This window comes from Drosophila eugracilis, unplaced genomic scaffold, assembly GCF_018153835.1.
Source record: "Drosophila eugracilis isolate 14026-0451.02 unplaced genomic scaffold, ASM1815383v1 contig_924, whole genome shotgun sequence".
Taxonomy (NCBI): domain Eukaryota; kingdom Metazoa; phylum Arthropoda; class Insecta; order Diptera; family Drosophilidae; genus Drosophila; species Drosophila eugracilis.
The window spans coordinates 33716-56112 of record NW_024573839.1 but is presented as its reverse complement, the minus strand read 5'-3'; the positions used below and the strand labels follow the sequence as shown (position 1 = coordinate 56112).

At 39.3% G+C, this 22397-nt stretch overlaps 2 protein-coding genes and 1 pseudogene across 2 annotated transcripts; 2 read left to right on the top strand and 1 right to left on the bottom strand.

Moving 5' to 3' along the window:
* Positions 1-8: 8 nt before the first annotated feature.
* On the top strand, positions 9-2787 carry LOC121530544 (annotated as a pseudogene).
* A 1260-nt stretch (positions 2788-4047) lies between these two features.
* On the bottom strand, positions 4048-6744 carry LOC108117458 (protein-associating with the carboxyl-terminal domain of ezrin). The gene is given in 5 exon segments (XM_017229877.2): positions 4048-4762; positions 4764-5160; positions 5162-5889; positions 5952-6193; positions 6279-6744. Coding segments are annotated over 4 exon segments (1980 nt in total). The 5' UTR covers positions 6162-6193; positions 6279-6744; the 3' UTR covers positions 4048-4117.
* A 37-nt stretch (positions 6745-6781) lies between these two features.
* On the top strand, positions 6782-9418 carry LOC108117456 (CCR4-NOT transcription complex subunit 3-like; the record flags this gene model as incomplete). Its single annotated transcript, XM_017229872.2, is given in 5 exon segments — positions 6782-7420; positions 7486-7564; positions 7617-7958; positions 8016-8159; positions 8523-9418. Coding segments are annotated over 5 exon segments (1764 nt in total), but the record flags the coding sequence as incomplete, so codon positions are not given.
* Positions 9419-22397: the final 12979 nt, after the last annotated feature.

Below are 22397 nucleotides of genomic sequence, written 5' to 3'. Positions count from 1 at the left end.
TAGAATCGTTGCTGGCTGGTAAGAAAGAGACGATTAGATCAGAGACAAGCAAGAGCGAATGGACGATTTACAGGGAAAGCTGGAGGCATAAATTCCATATAACAAAACTCGAGACCCTGCTTGGGCTTCTCGATAATGACGGTGTCGAAGCGGATCAGGTAAACAAGATAAAAGATGATGTTGAATATTACATTGATTCATCGCAAGAGCCGGACTTTGAGAGAAAATGGGTTCATCTACGACGATATTATTGGACTCGACGGTAGAACTCAACGGCACAGCCGACGGATAGTAATAACAACAACGGGACCGGCGGATCCCCAAGCAGCGTTACCTCCGGAGGAAGTCCGTCACATCGCCTGTCACGGTTCAACACATTTGAGACGCGTCCTCGCAAGCGGCTGTTTAGTAGTTGCCGGTGTGCAACTGGCGCTGCATTGTTCCAGCAGCAAAGCAGCAGCCCTATCAAATGGAAACAACGTAAGCTATTCAAGCGACTCTGGTGCAGTTTCAGCATCAACATCAGTTTTCCAGCACCCACGGATCTGGGAGGCGGCACGGAGTACGAATTCTGTTATGTGTGGTGGCGACAAACGCAAACGAAGAACAGCGAAAGCAATGCCAACAGTAAATCCAAAGTGTATAAAGCGGATTTCCAGTGTTTTGTATACTTCACACAATAAACGACGGTTACTTCACAGTCACAACCTCAACAACTTAATAAGCCAACACCTGTGCGTGCTACGGCTAAGTACGCCATCGACTAGTGATAGTGAGTTCTGCAGATTAATTTGGTTGGGTGCTCTGTTTCACTAATAATTGAGGTTCTTATGCAGACCAGATTATCCAGCTCAACACCTAACAAAAACCAGCAACATTTGCCCACGACGGCTGCCATAGTCGCAGCTTCCGGGCTCAAACGCAGAACAGTAGCAGTGGAAGCGGAAATTGTCATACCACTGTGGGAACGGGAGGGCACAGACGTCAACTAGTGGTCATATTCCCGCGGTACATCAACACGCTCCAACGCCTGGACAGGCGCTGCTATGACGGGTACAACAGCCGCGAGTAATGTATGTTCGGCGACGATCGCGAGCACTGTCAATGTTCAATGCCCATCGGTGATCAAGCTACACCAACAATTGCGTTTTGCTGCTGTAGCAAAACACAATACATGTGGGTGGACGAATTTGATATCTATTGTGTGCTTACTAAAAAGACTATCATTTTCTAGCCCTTCTGGAAAATGGTCCTGTTTTTGCAGCATCAACAAGCAATAGTTCCAACTGTGGCAACTATCGTAGGATCTGGAGCGCAGGCACAGCACATGTGGCACAGCTATCAAATCTTCAAACAAATCCCTCACGCTTACAAAATGGTTAGATATTTTTTTCCCGTACTTAAGCTCTTTGCATAGATCTTATCAATTTATAGATTTCTCTTATAAAATTACGTCTACTTTGAGCAATTTAAAAAATGAAAAAGGGATAAACTTCAAAATTCTAATCAATCCTTTTTATTGTGGTTGCCCGTATGAACATAGAATATATTATATTTAGTTGATTAGAAATGTATACTACCTATTAAATACATTTCAACTAGTACATACCACAATATAAAAATTATAAATTGATATAATATAATTATCGTATGCACATTTCTTCATATGTTAAAAATGTAAAACATGATTAATCTGCAGAATTAAGCCTATATTAATTTATAAACAATAATTTATTTGCAGGTCTGCCCTGACTCAGACAGTAATAACGATAGCAGCAATGTGGTCGATACGATTTCCCCTTAAAATAATGGCACAGGAAGACCATTAATCGATCTGCGATCGTTAATAATTCACAAAATCAGCAGCAATCGGGCAACATCGACACAAGGCAGTCACAGAAATCACTCCCCCAAAATTTCAACTCAAGGAAACGAATGCCAATCAACAGCAATTGACATCACAACAGCAACTAACATCTTCAAAATACCCCCGTTTCTACGACAGCGATTGGTTCAATTGTGGGTACGTCACAAGGATCAGGAAACATCAACGGACCTACAAGCAACAGTGCTCTCATTAATCTAACAAACGCTGCTGGACAGCCAATCAGCGGCCACGGCAAAGCTCATGCGTGCCAACATCAGCGATGGCCACGACGGAAGCGCACATTCCCACATTACTTGGGTGACACCCATTAGGGCCAACGCCTCTTCAGAAGGAGCATCAAATGCAGTTCCAAATGATGGAGGCCGCCTATTATCATCTTCCCCAGCCCATGGACACAGAAAAGCTCCAGACTTATTTTCATCGCGCACCAGTGCCTACGCCACCCACAGAATACCCACAGGTGTGTTATATTTACCAAAATTAGTATATGCATGAACTACCATATCTTATATATTTTTATCAAAGGCACAGCTGCCAATATTTACGACACCGTTAGATTCTATCAACGCTCTCTCAACAGAGACGTGCTTTTTTTTGTATTCAACTATATGGAAGGCTCCAAGGCTCAATATCTGGCGTCGAAGGCCTTAAAAAGCAAAGCTGGCGTTTTCACACAAAGTACATGATGTGGTTTCAAAGGCACGAAGAACCCAAAATTATCAACGATGATTACGAACAGGTAAGCAATAAATCTCCGATAAAAAAGAGCCTGTTACCTAAAAAGTATGATTCATTTTAGGGTACGTACATCTATTTTGACTATGAAAAGTGGAGTCAAAGAAAAAGGAAGGATTCGCTTTTGAATACAAGTACTTAGGGAGGACAAGGGACTGAATTGAAAATGTTGCAGTGTGCCATTCTGTCTTGTCTATAAAAATCAATACATAAAATAAAAACAAATACACATCCACAATCTTAACAAAAAACAATGAAATAGACTCCAGAGATGAACTAAAAAAATAAAAAAGTAGGCAACTAGCCGTAAGCATAAGTTTAAAGATAAATGAAGTATGATACTTATTCTGAATGCATGTTTAAGTCCATTTTTCAATTTAAATGTTTCATTGTTTGTTACACTCAGCCAAATTTATGCAATGTTAAACTTGAGATTCAAACAAAGTACATTTCTCTAAAGTGTCTTTTTCATTTGAACTAAATATATATTTTCAATGAATTTATTGGTTTCTATCACCTTCCGATTCGCATATTTTATAAACGCATTGACCGAATGCAGTCATCTTTTAATAACAAATAAAAATAAATAAAAAACGATATCTTGGATATGAACAAATTATAAATCTTAAAAGAATTAGGTAATGTTTTTACGATTTCAAAAATTTTTATATCGATGTCATGATCTGCTAAAAATGTAAAAAAATATTTAATTATGAGTTAAATGAGTTGTAAGCATAGGAATAAAGAAAAATTTGGAAGCGAGTTTCCCAAATTTTTTGTTTTTCTCATCGTTTGTCATTATTATAATATAGAAGGAAATGGTGAATGTAGAGGGAAGGATTTTCAGCCCACAAGTATATAAATAGCCATGACAATCATTCGTAATTTTCTGAACTCTGATATCTCGGGAACTATAAAAGAAAAGATTAAACTGAGCATGTTTTGTATGTGAGTGAGTACATACATATGTATGTATTTTTTTTTCAGAAGTTGGCCACTTCCACCAAAAATTCGGAAAACTAAAAAATGCCATCTCCGTCGGTCCCGTATGATAGAACTATGGGAGCTAGGAAAAACAGCTACTCCAACAAACCGAGTAAAACAGTCCACAAGCCTTTTGTTTTGACGTTTCTTAATCAATCCCAAAATACGGTTAGGATTTTTACAATTTTGGTATATGGATGACAACCCCATGTTACACAAAGTCAACCAAAAACGTATGCCTTATCAAAAAATTCTAACTCTTATAATTCCCAAGATTTAAACGCTGTTGCATGCTTTGTCCTAACTTTCTAGCTCTTTAAATTGGCCGAAATCTCAACTGCCAGTTACGGGTATCAAATAGTCGCGGCACTTGATTAGGCCATTTCATCTTGTTTTCAAAAATGTAAACAAACTGGTAACTGGTATTAAAACAATACACATACAGGCAAACATAAAAATTTATTAAATAACTTGCACCTGAATTTAAGAATATATGGCATTCGTCGTGTTTCAAATGTCATCTTCATTATGTTCGTCATGACTCCAACAATCTACATCATTAACGTTCTTTGTGAATTCATTAAGAGCAGCGAAATGGGTGTTATTGCTCTTTGCTGTATCACAGCTATTAGACTGTATCTCAATGATGGGCTCCATGTCTTTAAAGAAGTCCATCTTGCTAAGCTCTGATATATCGTTTACTGGATGCACTTGAATGTCCAGCGCACTGAGATCATCGATAACACTACGTTCTGTTTGCGACAGTGATTTGTTTATCCCAAGTGATACATGTGAGGGGTATGCGTAATGTAAAGATAATACACCTCGAGTTGTTTGGATCTTTGGGGTCGATGTTCTACTATTGATTTCAAAATTGTGTACTGTATTATCCTCCGCTGATGAGAGCTGATGCTCGCATCTAGTAACCCAATCAGAACAAGTCCCCTCCCTATCTAGGCAAAGTGATTTACCTGTGGCATATTCAGATGGTTCCCTCACGGAGTCACTTCTCTTACTTAAATCAGTATTCTCATCTTCCCCTCCGTCTGGGCTAAGGCGAAGCGATGAGGGAGCAACGTTGTTATCCGTTGGCAACGGACTGCCGGAGACCATAAAATCTTCTTCCGCGTCAAAGGACCTTGTATTTATTAGGGGGACTAATAGACCGCAGCTCTGGTAAACTATTTTGAGAATTTGTTAGCACTGCGGCGTGAGGGCGGCCATCAGAGAAACAGCGGACACGATCCCCTCCCAAAACTTTATTAGCTCCTAGTATGGGAACCAAATCAGCCATGCATCTCAGCGTTTTGGCAACTAAGATGCTGTTGGTATCGCGCATAGCAAGCTGTAAATGAGGAAGAATATCATTTAGAAGCTGTTCGTTGCTTAATAAGGGAACGTAGTCCATAAAATAGTCTAGGAGTATCAAACGAATTTGTGCATCACGCAAGCGAAACATCTTTAGTATCTGTGGCATTAAATATTGAACGTAGATTTGTGAAGAAAACAAAGACCCTATCGCTTTATCCATAGTCTTTACTCGTAGTATATGGAGTCACGTATTTCTGTGCAGTAATATCTAGCAGAACCATTCTTGAAAGCAAGTTACAAGCCAGCTGCGAAGCAACAACTTGCTCGTGAAAGATTCGTAGGCGTTCAATCAAATTTTCAAAGAATTTCTGGCGCTCATGCACCGACTTTAGCGGCAACTCAACGAGAAAGGAATGTATTAGCACGAATTCGTGGTTAAAGAATGGGTGAAGCAGTATGGCGGAAAGCCTGGGCCTTAGCTTAGTGTTTTGGTGTTTCATGTGTGAGCTGCAGTATGTAAGAAAATCCTGTGAATATGGAATGTCAACCCCATCATTAGTTTCAGTCCTATAATTGCCCAACACCTGCTCACATAAAATTGCAAAAAAAAACTGTTCAAAGTTTTCTGGACTGATGTTCGGGCCCATAAAAGAATGAGCCAAATCAATCAGCTGTTGGTTGACCTCTGTGGCTCTCCAAACGTATTGAAAGCCAGCTAGTCGCCAGCTGCCTTTGTCCGTTACGTAAATGGAATGTGTGCTTATATTTAAGTGCCTGGCCAGAGCCGTCTCGATTAAAAATATAAGGCCACATAATATCGTCCGCAGGCCAAGACAGATCTCAATGCCGCTTTGCTGGCCCAGTACCTCGCTAAGGGGCCTGACTCTCTCGGTTGCAATATGTTTTTTCCCTGACTGGTCCCAGGTAGCTACATATTTCAATATACTTGGGTGGCGATAGACCATAAGGTTCTGGTAAAAAAAAACAGTCGATAAGCCTTTGTTTTCTTGTCATAAATTCTAAACATACATACTTTTATCGCTCTTTCCATTGGACCCATTCCGTGAGTCCATACATGCCTCCTGACGAAGAATTTGCTCTGGAATATAGAAAGAAGCTGGGTACAGCCTTCATCGTTGAAAGTTGTCTGTGACTCTGCGTTATATAGTTTCCAAAATTCATTTGACTCTACTGAGTTTTTTTCAATTATTAAGCCATTCAGTTTGCTGCCTTCATTGCCCATTGTTGTTGAAACTTAAATCGAGACTTTTACAACTGCAAAATACTCAATATTAACTTAAACTTCTGGAAAAGTTAATTATGTTTATTATTCATTTTTTTTGTTAGTCGATTTAATTACTTTTTGTGAGACAATGTGCTGCAATTGCAATACGGCCCAATTTAGCCATCAAATTATTCTTATCGTTGGAGTGATTTAATATTTGGCACCGTTTACACTAGAAGTGGAAACCAAGTGAACGAGAGCGTAAATAATTTTAATATATTTATAATCCAAAAATCTGAACAGCGTGTAAATGTACCTCAACATCACAAGGGTATAAAATAAAATTAACTAAAACTCTAAACATATAAAAAGATTGCATATAAAGGAATGACGGAGTAATTGGAGCATAATTGTTTTGGTAAAACTTCTGCAGTAGATTTTTAGCAAGCTGCGGCGACTCAAAAGTCTGTCACTGCATCGGCATATTTACCTCCCGGGCTGCCCTTGCACAGTATGTAACTTCAAATCTAAATTTAAAAAACAGTTTTTATTTATATTATTTTTGTAATATAAAGTCCTTCCTTATGTTGTTGTTTCGAGATTAAACCTTGTATGTCTCGGCTTCTTATCGGGGATAAAGTGAGATAGAATCGTTGCTGGCTGGTAAAAAGAAACGATCAGATCGAGACAAACAAGAGCGAATGGACGATTTACGGGGAAAGCTGGAGCGACATAAATTCCATATAACAAAACTCGAGACCCTGCTTAGGCTTCTCGATAATGACGGTGTCGAAGCGGATCAGGTAAACAAGATAAAAGATGATGTTGAATATTACATTGATTCATCGCAAGAGCCGGACTTTGAAGAAAATGAGTTCATCTACGAAGATATTATTGGACTCGACGAAGTAGAACTCAGCGGCACGGCCACGACGGATAGTAATAACAGCAACGAGACCAGCGGATCCCCAAGCAGCGTTACCTCCGGAGGAAGTCCGTCACAGTCGCCTGTCACGGTTCAACACATTTTGTACACGTCCTCGCAAGCGGCTGTTAGTAGTTGCAGTAGTGCAACTAGCGCTGCATTGTTCCAGCAGCAACAAGCAGCAGCCCTATCAAATGGAAACAACGTGGGCTATTCAAGCGACTCTGGTGCAGTTTCAGCATCAACATCAGTTTCCATACCCACGGATCTGGGAGGCGGCACAATTGCAATTATGTGTGGTGGCGACAAACGCAACAAGAACAGCGAAAGCAATGCCAACAGTAAATCCAAAGTGTGTATTATAAACGGATTTCCAGTGTTTTGTATACTTCACGCAATAAACGATTTACTTCACAGTCACAACCTCAACAACTTATTAAGCCAACACCTGTGCGTGCTACGGCTAAGCCGCCATCGACTAGTGATAGTAAGTTCTGCAGATTAATTTGGATGGGTGTCTGTTTCACTAATAATTGGTTCTTATGCAGACAAGATTATCAGCTTAACTCCTAACAAAAACTAGCAACATTTGCCCACGACGGCTGCCATAGTCGCAGCTTCCGGGCTCCAAACGCAGAACAGTAGCAGTGGAAGCGGAAATTGTCATACCACTGTGGGAACGGGAGGAGCACAGACGTCAACTAGTGGTCATATTCCCGCGGTACATCAACACGCTCCAACGCCTGGACAGAGCGCTGCTATGACAGGTACAACAGCCGCGAGTAATGTATGTTCGGCGACGATCGCGAGCACTGTCAATGTTCAATGCCCATCTGTGATCCAAGCTACACCAACAATTGCGTTTGCTGCTGTAGCAAAACACAATACATGTGGGTGGACGAATTTGATATCTATTGTGCTTACTAAAAAGACTATCATTTTTCTAGCCCTTCTGGAAAATGGTCCTGTTTTGCAGCATCAACAAGCAATAGTTCCAACTGTGGCAGCTATCGTAGGATCTGGAGCGCAGGCACAGCAACATGTGGCACAGCTATCAAATCTTCAAACAAATCCCTCACGCTTACAAAATGGTTAGATATTTTTTCCCGTACTTAAGCTCTTTGCGTAAGATCTTATCAATTTATAGATTTCTCTTATAAAATTACGTCTACTTTTCGTAATTTAAAAAATGAAAAAGGATAAACTTCAAAATTCTAATCAATCCTTTTTATTGTGGTTGCCCGTATGAACATAGAATATATTGTATTTAGTTGATTAGAAATGTATACTACCTATTAAATACATTTCAACTAGTACATACCGCAATATAAAAATTATAAATTGATATAATATAATTATCGTATGCACATTTCTTCATATGTTAAAAAATGTAAAACATGATTAATCTGCAGAATTAAGCCTATATTAATTTATAAACAATAATTTATTTGCAGGTCTGCCTGACTCAGACAGTAATAACGATAGCAGCAATGTAGTCGATACGATTTCCCTTAAAATAATGGCACAGGAAGCCATTAATCGATCTGCGATCGTTAATAATTCACAAAATCAGCAGCAATCGAGCAACATCGACACAAGGCAGTCACAGAAATCACTCCCCCAAAATTTCAACTCGGAAACGAATGCCAATCAACAGCAATTGACATCACAACAGCAACAACATCTTCAAAATACCCCCGTTTCTACGACAGCGATTGGTTCAATTGTGGGTACGTCACAAGGATCAGGAAACATCAACGGACCTACAAGCAACAGTGCTCTCATTAATCTAACAAACGCTGCTGGACAGCCAATCAGCGGCCACGGCAAAGCTCATGCGTGCCGACATCAGCAGATGGCCACGACGGAAGCGCACATTCCCCCATTACTTGGAGTGACACCATTAGGGCCAACGCCTCTTCAGAAGGAGTATCAAATGCAGTTCCAAATGATGGAGGCCGCCTATTATCATCTTCCCATTCAGTTTGCTGCCTTCATTGCCCATTGTTGTTGAAACTTAAATCGTGACTTTTACAACTGCAAAATACTCAATATTAACTTAAACTTCTGGAAAAGTTAATTATGTTTATTATTCATTTTTTTTATTAGTCGATTTAATTACTTTTTGTGAGACAATGTGCTGCAATTGCAATACGGCCCAATTTAGCCATCAAATTATTCTTATCGTTGGAGTGATTTAATATTTGGCACCGTTTACACTAGAAGTGGAAACCAAGTGAACGAGAGCGTAAATAATTTTAATATATTTATAATCCAAAAATCTGAACAGCGTGTAAATGTACCTCAACATCACAAGGGTATAAAATAAAATTAACTAAAACTCTAAACATATAAAAAGATTGCATATAAAGGAATGACGGAGTAATTGGAGCATAATTGTTTTGGTAAAACTTCTGCAGTAGATTTTTAGCAAGCTGCGGCGACTCAAAAGTCTGTCACTGCATCGGCATATTTACCTCCCGGGCTGCCCTTGCACAGTATGTAACTTCAAATCTAAATTTAAAAAACAGTTTTTATTTATATTATTTTTGTAATATAAAGTCCTTCCTTATGTTGTTGTTTCGAGATTAAACCTTGTATGTCTCGGCTTCTTATCGGGGATCGGGTTCCGGCTAGTCGTCTGGTTCTCCCAGGTGTGAGTAGACCACGATAGTTGGATCTGTCGGCATACAATATTTATTTTTTTTTAGACCTGGTGTTCATTCGGTGGGACGAAAAGAAGCAAGGGCTATGGCCCTGTTGTTTGGGGCCGCGGAATACACCTTCCCGACCTTGAGCTGCTGGAACATTTTTTTTGGCCAACTCCCCAGCACTGGGCAACGGGTCTGCAACTCGCCACATCACACCGCTCCCTTACCCTTTAATCGTATTTTCTCCGCTCCTCTAGGAACCAGCGCTATTTTGGAACCAGTTCCCGTTTCACGGCCGTCTCTGGTATCGGCATCTGCTGCTCCTCTCTATCACCGGTACTGTTTTGGTAGTGTCCATTTTACTTTATTTTAGCAGACCATAGTAGAGCTGTAAACAATTCTACTTTTTAAGAATCGATTATTTTCGATTCAATTCTTATAAAGATCGATTAAATCGATTTAAAATCGAAAACAAAAAAAAACTTTTTAAGAAAAAGCTATATTTTGCTTAAAAAGTGGTAAGGAAACACCAAACTTACAGTTGCAAACAAAACTAAAATACGTTCAAAAATTTGTTTGAGATCAATGTTTTGTTTATTTATTTAAAACCCATGGGTTTTTATTTGTAAGTACAAGCTTGTCTACGTTTTTTGGTTTCAAGGCCGTTCTGGGGTCGGTGACTATGCGTTGGGCGCTGACAACAATCTACTTTAATTATTTTTCCCCAACACCAACACACACTGATTCTGAAAGCGATTGATATTTACTAGTTTCCTTGAGTTATGTTACTTAAATAAATTTTTTTTTGCTAAATTAAATTTGTTTTAAGGCTAGCAAACTGCTCAATGCATCGATTCCCTAAAAAAAGAATCGATTTTTTCGGTCATCCAGAAAGATCGATTAAATTGATTTAAAAATCGAATTGTTTACAGCTCTAGACCATAGCAATCCATATTTAATTCTTATATAACATGCATATGTATATATGTAATAATATCAAATTTTTCATAGCTGTCTAACATGGGCAGTGACACCACGATCTGTTATTAAACATTCTTTTCTTGGCAAAAGGTGTCGCTTCGGCAATTACTGCTAGCAAAATGATTATTTCAAAATTGGATAGACTATAACGTGTATCTTATGGTCGTTGTTTCTATCTATTTTCTGTGGCATTTCTTGCGATCTGGCAGTAAATGGGACACTCCTATAAATGAGCCAATGTCGCTTTCCACACCGTTCAGTTCCCGCGATCTTTTTTATGTGCATCGGCTGCTACCTTCATGTGACTTAACCGTTGACGCCTTTGGCCTAACACTCGTCTCTTTGAGCTACTCTTCATTGAAATGTATACAAAACTGAAACTTCCAAAAGATCCAAAAGATGAAAGGTCTAGCCAATTGCACCTGCTGACCGTATGCCTACGGTACCTCTGGACCACTTTGTAACCCAAAGAACTTTACTATTACGCTTTCCTGTAATTGCTGTACTGTAAATGTAAATTTTATATTAGAGCATGCTTATAGGTTTTTATACACGTTACTCGTAGAGTAAAATGGTATACTAGATTCGTTGAAAAGTATGTAACAGGTAGAAGGAAGCGTTTCCGACCCTATAAAGTATATATAAGTTAACAACTAACTCCCAGCTTATGCTGAGCAGACCAATTCTTATTCCCTTTATTAATATTAGTTATTTATTAATACTAATCATTTTTTACTCATCATTTTTATTATTATTATTATTATTACACTTTCTATACCTCTCATGTATGGTCCACCTTAAATTGGTTCCACCCTAAGAGGCCCTAGAGCTCAGCCAGCTTGTTGTACCTTGTTGTATGGGCCGTGGCTTTGTCTCATTGGCTGACAGCTATCGTATGACTTCTGCGAAATGTGCGTAGTTAGAGGTCGGCCAAGGGCATACGGGCATGTATGAGCTTTTGTTAGTTCTTAAGCTCAGTTCTATTTGGATGTTTAAATCAAGAGCACCAGCTCCTATTCATGAAACTCCGGAACTTAGCCGTTAAATCTCTTATTAATAATTATCCTTCCGCCGTAATCTTCCTATCTCAACATAGGAGCAATACGACCATCCTTTGGGATCTACAGCGACGAGGGCCACTTACACACAAGTAACAGTGCATATAAATTCCAAGCAATAGGAATTTTTTACGAATAAATGAAAAGTGACTCGATTTTCGAGTTCGGGTTCAGATTGGTTTTGGTGCGTTACAAAAATAAGAAACATACAACTCAAGTTAAGTGCTGGCGATTTTTATGTAAATAAATAATTAAAATATTAAATTGCACGGTATTTCCATATTTTTGGTTTTGTTCGATTCGGATTTCTTCGAGTGCATTAAAGAATAAAGAAACCCAAATAGCTCAAATGACGCACACTGGTGCCAAGGCAATCAATATTTATATGAATTAATTATGCAAAAAATATTTTAGTTCTTTATTGGTGTTGGTCTCTATTCTCCTTATGTTTCGTTACAATTTTATCCACTGTGCCTATATTGAATTTCGTACTGAAGTTATCCAGTGTGTCTGTGCTAATAATACACGCAGTCGAATTGACCAATACGTGTTGTTTCGCTCTCTTACCGTTCTGTATTTTAATTGTGTTTTTTGGGACAAATTATTATTATTATTATTATTATAAAAGGTAGAAAAGATTACAAAACTAGACTAGCTTAATGATATAGCGTTGGCTACTGTTTTGGGACAAATTAATCCAACATTTTTGTGTTAGGTAACGATCCATTATTTTTCGTTAATTTGATTTTTCTCGGCTTTTACATCGCAAAAAAAGTGGCCCATCGAAACCTTTTGCCTCGTGTCCCAGTCGTTATATACCTATATATATATATCTGCCCAATATTAACAACGCTAACCTACCCAGCTTCCTTAGCTGCCAATATGTAGAGGTCTATAAAAGAGCAGTGCGACCCTGAAATAAGATGCGATGTCAGGTTAGACATAGTAAAATCTCTGCCGTCGTTCAATGAAAGCCACGATGAGTACGTTTCGTGGAGGCAGGCTGCATCAGGTGCATACGAAGTATTCAAAAAATTCGTCGAGTGACAGTTTGCTGGCAGAACAGTAAAAATTTTCATTGACACGGGAGCGGCAAAAAATTCTTGTCATCATTAAAAACAAGATTTGCGGTTCCGATCGGTCACTCCTCTCGTCCCATAACACCGTGCTGAATTTTGAAGCAATTCTAGCCAGACTAGATTGCACATACGCGGACAAAACTTCCCTGAGAGTGCTACGGCAAAATTTGGAGATGGTTCGGCAAGGAGATGCCGACCTCATGGCATACTATGACGAGGTCGAGAGGAAACTCACGCTCGTCACCAACAAAATAGTCATGTCACACAACACGGACACAGCAACGGTCCTAAATAAGGAGGTTAGGGATGACGCCCTTCATGCATTCATTGCAGGGCTTAAGAGACCACTCAAGTCACTTGTGCTACCAGCACAACCCAAAGACCTTCCGACTGCACTAGCGTTAGCGCGGGAAGCCGAGAACAGCATAGAAAGAAGTGCGTTCGCGGCATCTTACGTGAAATCTATAGAAGACAAGACCCCTTTCAATGAGGGCAACAGGCGCAAAAATAAAGGTCAGGGAAAGCAATGGAGAGGTGAAGATAAAAATCCGCACTTCATTCCTAAGCAGTATCAAAGCAGGCCTCAAGAGGACAATTCCTCTCCGAAGCTCAGGGATCCTGAGACCCTAGACCACAATAAAGTTCAGCCCATGAAGGTAGACCCCTCAACGGCTAAATTTAGACAAGGTACAAGCTGGGAAAAGCCACAAAGTAATAAGTGGCAGAACTCGTCCCAGCGGCAATCGGGCCAAAGACGCCAACGCTTCAATATTATAGCCCAGTCCCAACAGGAGGAAACAGATTATGCCGCCACAGCTGAGGCTGAAGCTGCCACCATTGAGGAAGATAGCGACACCGACGAGCTTAACGACCTGCTCCATTTTTTAGGGAGCGCTCCGATCGTCGAGCGACAGTTGGCTGGCAGAACAGTAAAAATTCTCATCGACAAGCCCGTAGAGGAGCTAAAAAACGTAATGCCGGTCGATACCCCTTTCACTGTGAGCTCTATTCACGGCTCCAGTGACGTCAAAAACAAATGCATAATGCGCATTTTTGGACTAGACGTCCCATTTTTTCTCTTGGATACACTGGGCACGTTCGATGCTATAATAGGCTTCGATTCGCTAACGCGAGCAGGAGTAGCATTGGACCTAGGCAACAGCGTAATAAAATACGCGGACGTCACCGAAAAGATCACATTTTTTGACTGTCACAACGTCAATTTCACAAAAATCGATGATATAGTGGTGCCAAGTTCGTCTGAAGCCGAATTCAATAAAATCATTCTGAAATGAATTAAGGTTTTTTCGACCCCTAACGAGGAGCTCACCTTTAACACTTCGGTCACCGCTACTATTCGAACGACGAGTGACGAACCTGTCCACTCCAAGTTATACCCCTATCCTATGGGTCAGCAGACTTTGTAAACAAAGAAATCAAGGAGATGCTGCAGAATGGCATAATTTTGCCGTCCAGATCCCCATACAACAGCCCTACCTGGGTGGTTGACAAAAAAGGGCCTGACGGTAATGACATCAAGAAGAAGCGATTAGTAATCGACTTCAGGAAGTTGAACGAGCGAACAATCGCCGATCGCTACCCCATGCCAATCATACCCATGATTCTAGCGAACTTGGGGAAAGCTAAATTCTTTACCACCCTAGACTGAAGGTCAGGGTACCATCAAATATACCTGGCTGAAAAGGACCGGGAGAAGACCTCGTTCTCAGTTAATGGTGGGAAATATGAATTTTGCCGACTACCCTTCGGCATAAAGAACGCAGGTAGACGACGTGCTGCGGGAAGAAATCGGCAAAATATGATACGTCTACGTTGTCGACGTTATCATCTTTTCCGAAAATGAAACGGAACATGTCGAGCACATTGACACAGTGCTTAAGCGCCTACTCGATGCCAACATGAGGGTGGCAAGGCAATAGACAAAGTGTTTTAAAGAGAGCGTTGAATTTTTAGGATTCATTGTCACCAGAGGAGGAACAAAGACAGTCCCAGACTGTTAGGGCAATAAAAGAGTTCCCAGAACCAGAAAATCTTTTTTTCTTCGGCCTGGCGAGCTATTTCAGGAGCTTTGTAAAAAATGTTGGCTCTATCGCTAGACCTCTTGCCGCCATCCTCAAAGGGGAAAACGGGACGGTCAGCACGAATATGTCGAAAAAAGTAGCTGTCAGGTTTGATGAAACCCAGCGAAATTCATTCGATCACTAAACTACCGTTTGACTTAACCACGACGCTTCAGCGAGTGGAATAGGCGCGGTACTGTCCCAGAATAAAAGACCTATTACGATGAAGACTGCTAAAAGACTGCGAACTGAACTACGCCACCAACGAAAGAGAGTTGTTGGCGATAGTCTGGGCCTCCTAGCTATACTGTAGCTAGGAGGTAAGGATCTTTACAGACTACCAGCATCTCACATATGCGGTATCTGACAAAAACACCAACGCTAAGATTAAGCGATGGAAAGCGTTTATTGATGAGAACAACGAGAAAGTGTTTCACACACCCGGGAAGCAAAACCCGGTAGCTGACGCGCTATCGAGGCAACCCCTGAACAACTTAGAGGCCGAGGCCACGGTGCATAGTGAGCTTTTGCTCTCATACACCATAGAAACCACAGACAAAGCAGGCCAACCGCTTGGGCGGGATTTTATGATCTTCGGAAATAAAACCCGCCATATCATTAATTTAATAACAAGGAATCACTTGTTGAATCTGTTAACATTCCTTGAGGCAGGAATTTCCATAGGGCTGCCCAGGAGAACGTAAAACAAATCCTCCGGGATTATTACTTCCCGAACATGTCCAAATTATCTTGCGAAGTGGTCGCAAGGTCTGCAATAAAGCCAAATACGACCGGCATACCAAGAAGCAGCAATTAGGAACTACGCCTGTCCCTTCATATGTTGGGGAAATGTTGCATATCGACATTTTTTCGACCGATAAGAAAGTCTTCTTAACGTTCATTGATAAATTTTCCAAATTCGCTATCGTACAGCCCTTGGTTTCTAGGGCAATAGTAGATGGTAAATTTCTTCCCTAACACCAGGACCCTATATTGCGATAACGAGGCCTCCTTTAACTCCGAAAAAATCACATCATTGCTGAAAAACCAATTCAGCATCGATGTTGTCAATGCGCCACCGCTACACAGTAGCTCCAATAGCCAAGTGGAGAGATTTCGCAGTACCCTGGCGCAAATTGCCAGATGCCTCAAAATGGATAAAAAATCGAGAATACTGTGGAACTAATATTGCGGTCTACGATAGAATACAATAGGTCGCTACATTTGGTCACAGAGTTTAGGCCGGTGGAAGTCATCCCCGCCAGCAGCGATGAGATGAAGCTGGCAATTAAAGCCAAAATTGACAATGCACAACAGTCTAACCTAGACAGGATTAATCATTCAAGGCAGAACCGGGTCTTCGAAGTCGGTGAAAGAGTATACCTACGAAACAACAGGAGATTAGGGAACTAATTGACACCGCTTTATTCAGAAGAGCGTGTAGAAGCAGGTCTGGGAACATCTGTTCTCATTAGGAGGAGGGTGGTTCATAAGGACAACATCAGATAGGCATTTCATCTGCCACATTCGCCCTTGTACTAAAACTCAATATTTTCTATAATTCCCACGGGCTTGCCATAATGTCCATCATACTGCTGTCCACCGCATGCGCACGAATCACCGACTTCTCGCATGCAAAATACATCCCGGTATTAGACGGGCCTGGTCAGGCACTCAACAAATCTGTCCGAGTTTGCTAGCATAATCGACTCCACGGTCGGAATGTTGGAACTGTTCCCACAATCCCACATGAGGAAGCTGCTGGAAGTTGACATCGAACATGCCCAGAACACTTTGGATAAGCTTCAGATACACCATAGAATGGCCAGGAGCCTCGATTTTTTGGGCTCAGTCCTTAAGGTCGTGGCGGGTGCACCCGACGCGGATGATCTTAGTAGAGTTAACCAATCAAGCATCGCGTATCAAGGCTAACAATAGACAGGTTGTCATTAACACAGAAACACATTAATATTCCCACAAACACAGTGAATGAGACACTTAAGGAGAGAAGGGACAGGCTTGTTGACTCAGATCAATTGTTCGAAACACTCCTCGCTAGAAGTAGAATGCTAATATCCAAAATCCAAAATTGTATTCTCACTGTTGCACTCGCTAAAAACAATATTATGAACCCTACAATTTTCAACCGTAATGACTTTAAGGCTATTTTTGACGAACAGCTCACGGAGGTCCCCATAGCTAGCCTTATTGATGTATCTAAGATTAAAAGTTTTCAATCCAATGTTTTTATCTTTTTAGCTTATTTGTAAAAAGCTCCTGCTCTTCCCCGTCGCACACTACCCTACTATGCTACTGTTGAGAATACCAAAAGTCACACTTGTACACATAAAGTCACACATAGTCACCCTTGTACACATAGTAAACGACATAACTATATTTTCCGAGTATGAGAATATAAATCCAAGAGTGGCGATTGAGATTACAAAGCGCGGAGAATTCATGTATGCTACTGCGAAAGGACTAGTTAGTCTTAACAGTTCTGGGAAAAACATTACATTACAAAACGTGCTGTATTGCAAGGAAATACCGCATAATTTACTATCAGTGCAAGAAGCTGGAATGTCCGTCGAATTTAATCCAGATGGCATAAAAATAATCAAAGATGGTAACTTGGCATTTGAAGGGATATGTAAGTATAATGTACCGATTGTGAAATTTTATTTAAACAGTAAAGTATATACATCGAAAAGTTTAAATGATACAGAATATTGCTTCTGGCATGAAAGGTTAGGCCATATTAGTGTAGGAAAATTCTTAGAAATTAAATGAAACAGCTTGTTTGAAGATGTTGAACTTATCAAAAACGTACAGCTAAATAGAAATTAATTATGTGAGGCATGTATTAACGGAAAACAATCTAGGCTAAAACTTGAAAAATCCAAAAACAAAGAAAATATTGACCGCCCATTGTTCGTAGTTCATTCTAATGTACGTGACTTCGTGGCGAAAAGTGAGGCTAATTTTAACTTAAAAATGGTAAATCTATATATTGATAATGGCAGGGAAAGGTATCAGCTATCATTTAACGGTTCCTAATACCCCACAATTGAATGGTGTTGCAGAGCGGATGATAAGGACAAGCACTGAAAAAGCTTGCTCTATGATTAACTGTACTAAACTTAATAAAAGTGTTTGGGGTGAAGCTGTTTTAACAGCAACTTATTTAGTTAATAGGTCTCCAAGTAGGGCTTTGGAAAATATACGAAAAACACCATATGAGATGTGGCATTAAAGAAAGCCAATATTAAAATATTTGAAAATATTTGGATCGACTGTATATGCACTAAATAAAGTGCGTACGCTAAAATTTGATGAGAAATCGATCAAGACTATACTCGTCAGGTATGAGCCAAATTGCTATAAATTGTGGAATGAGGAGTCGAGAAAATTTATGATAGCTGGAGATGTAGTGGACGAAAAAAGTATAGAATCTATGACTTTAAATGAAAATGACTCTGTGGTAAAACATAATAATGTTAGCAGAAATCATGATTCTCCAATGGATGAGAATGCAGAGTTAGATTTTCCATCACAGGAAATGAATGAATCAATGGATTCAAAGTCTGGAGAAAACTCAAATGAATATTCCACTTGTCTCGAGAATACCGATCCAGTAGTTGAAACTGGTAATAATATACAACAAAATGAAAATCAACAATTAAGACGCAGTGAGAGAAATTAAAGATAAATCAAAATTTTCATATAGATGTTTAGAAAAATGTCTCATGAATACACAATTGTGTTTAAGTGATATTCCCAATACATATGAGGAAATTAAATTTCGCGATGACAGAACCTTGTGGGAGGAAGCCATTCAAGGAGAACTAAATTCTTATTTTGTAAATAATACATGGTGCTTAGTGCAAAGGCCTATGGATAAAAACATAGTAGATTGGAAGTGGGTTTTTAGTTTAAAGCAAGATGAAAATAGTAATTTACTAAAATATAAGGCAGCACTGGTAGCAAGGGGCTTCACCCAAGAATATATGATGGATTATGATCCAGGGCAAAGGTCTGCCCCTGTTGCACGAATATCTAGTTTCAGATTTCTTTTAGCTTTTTCTAATCAATATAATTTACTTATTCATCATATGGATGTGAAGACAGCATTTTTAAATGGAACTTTAAAAGATGAAATTTATATGAAGGTTCCAAAAGGTTTAAACCAGTACGATGGAAATAAAGTATATAAACTAAATAAAGCTATTTATGGCCTTAAGTAAGCTGCACGATGCTGGTTTGAGGTTTTTGAAAGTGCACTTAAAAATTTTGGATTTGAGAATCTAGAAGTAGACCGATGTATGTATATATATTTTAAATAAGGGAGATATAAGTAAAAATATATATTTACTATTATATGTTGACGATGTGGTAATTTCCACCAGTAATTCCGAAACTATGTCTAAATTTAAAAACGACATTTCCTTGGTATAAAAACTGATCGAAAAGATGATCAAATTAGTCTCAGTCAATCTGTATATATTAAAAATGTTTTAAAGAAATTCAATATGGAAGACTGTAATCCAGTTAGTACCCCTCTTCCAAACAAACTAAATTATGAGGACTTGCAAGCTGAAGAATCATGTGAAGCACCATGTAGGAATTTAATTGGCTGTTTAATGCACTTCGTGTTTACACGTCCAGACCTGAGTACATCAATAAGTATCTTGAGCCGTTATACTAATAATAACAAATGAATCAAGGCAACGTCTTAAACGAGTTTTAAGATACCTAAAAGGAACTGTTGACTTAAAGTTATCGTTCAAAAGGAATCTTAAAGTGGATAATATTCTTATAGGGTATGTCGATTCTGATTGGGCTGGAAACGAGATTGATAGGAGAAGTACTACAGGATATACATTTAAAATGTTTGAAAATTGTTCGATTTTCTGGAGTACTATGAAATAAAAATCAGTTGCGGCTTCATCTACCGAAGCCGAATATATGGCCTTATTTGAAGGTGTTAGAGAAGCATTATGGCTAAAGTCATTAATAAATGAAATTAATTTAAAATTAAATGGCCCAATAGATATTTTTGAGGACAACCAAGGTTTTATTAGTATAGCCAATAATCCTACTTGCCACAAGAGAACTAAGCACATAGATATTAAATATCTTTTACCAGGAAACAAATTGAAAACAAACTAATCTGCCTCAAATATATTTCCACAGATTTCCAATTCAGTCGCGATCAAACACTCCCCGAGTTAAGACGTGCCTAAAAGTTAAGCGGAAGCTAAAGTTATTATTATTCTGTTGCTGATAAGCACTAAAAAATCGTTGTTGTTAACATGAACAACGACGAAGACGACACATCGGCTTGGAGCTGGCAGACAGTAAGACCGAAGCCGAAGGAAATCAAGAGGCAAAACCAAGGGTCTCCGATCCTACTAAAAAAAAAATTCCCTGGCCCATGCACCCAGCACGAGCTCCAATCAATACGCCCTCCTAAGCGACAACAGGCTAAATAATGGAATTGAAGACGAAAGCGAAGCACTGGACTTGATAACTGAAGACACCACAGATGAAACTGAAGCCGCCACCTATATTCTTATCTGAAGTCAGTAATATAAAAGGAATACTAGCTTATCTCGAGACAAAAATTAAAATAGAGCTTTTCTTTTATAAAGCTCAAGTAAGTAAGCTCAAGTAAGAATTATGGTTAAGTCTATTGAAGAATACAGAAAACTTGTTAAAACTCTTTCTGGAGATTTTGTCAAATTTCACACATTTCAGCTCAAACATGAGAGGGCATTTAGAGTAGTTATTAAGAATTTGCACTTCTCAACGGATATCGACTTAATCAAACAAGATGTGGAGTCCAAAGGCCACACTGTTAGAAAAATTAGTAACATTAAAAGTCGAGTAACCAAAGAGTCATTGAACTTGTTCTTCTTAGATATTGAGCCCAACAATAAGAACTTAGATATATACAAAGTTAAGCACATTGGTAACGCAGTTGTTAATATAGAACCCCCCCATAAAACCAAAGAAATCGTACAGTGCTATCGTTGCCAGGAATTTGGACACACAAAGTCATACTGTTTCAAAACTCACAGATGTGTAAAATGCTCTCTTAGTCATCCCAGTAACATTTGTCCAAAAGACAAAGAACAACCACCAAAATGTGTCAACTGCAATGAAGATCATGCTGCTAGTTACAAAGGGTGTAAAGTTTATCAGGAACTTATATCAAAAAAAATAGTAAGCGGACGCAACCACATAAAAAACACCAAAGATGACAATAAAGGAAATGACTATGCTACAACTCAATCATTTGCTCCGTCTAATAATTCGACTCAACAACCCAAGGAATATCAATCATATGCTCAAGCTGCTGCAGGAAAAAGTATCACAAACACGTCCCTAGAAAGAATAGAACAGCTCCTGGAAAAACAATTTGAACTTACGAATAATTTACTTAATATGATAATGTTACTCGTAAACAAGTTATGCAAATAAACCTAAACTTAGGAATATGGAATGCCAATGGGCTTTCCAACCATGTAAATGAAATATCCTTATTTTTAAAAACGAATGAAACTGACGGTATGCTTATCTCAGAAACTCACTTCACTGGCAAATCTTATTTTAGAATTATTGGATACGATACAGGGAGCTGATCATCCGTCAGATAGAGCTCATGGGGGTGCTGCAAATTATTGTCAAGCAGGGCCTTAAGTTTCAAATCATAGACAGTACTAGGGAAAACGCTATGCAGGCGGCCACAATTAAGATAAAATGTATGCACGCGGATGTATCAATAACAGCGATTTACCTCCCTCCCAGATTCACAATAAAAGAGCTTGATTTTCAAAACTTTTTCCAAGGACTGGGCACAAAGTTTATTGTAGGAGGCGACTTCAATGCCAAACATCCATGGTGGGGTTCCAGACTGACTAACCCGAAGGGATCGGAGTTATACAAATGCATACGAAACAATAATATACACACTTTGTCAACTGGTAAGCCTACATACTGGTCATCTGATAGTCGGAAAATCCAAGACTTGATTGATTTCGTAGTATTCTCTGGAATTCCACAATGACATATGCGAGTAATGGAAAGCTTTGATCTTGACTCAGATCATTCTCCAATAATAGCTACTTACAGCACAATAGCCCATATTTTGGAAAAGCCCTACACAGTCATTTCAGCTTCTACAGACATTAACGCATTCAAGAGCTATTTAGACTCAGATATAAGCCTGCATATTTCGTTAAAAACAGGAGAGGAGATAGACTATGCTGTGGAGCTTTTCACAAACACAATTCATAAAGGATCATGTTCTTAATCATCAACAATCAAACCATTTGTACCTGTCTATCGAGATTCGACTGAAAGTATAAAATAAAAGAAAACTGCGTAAACGGTGGCAAGAAACTCCTTACCCTCCTGACAAAAGATTATACAACAAGGCTGCATCTGAGCTTAGTCAACTTCTGTCGAACTTACGCA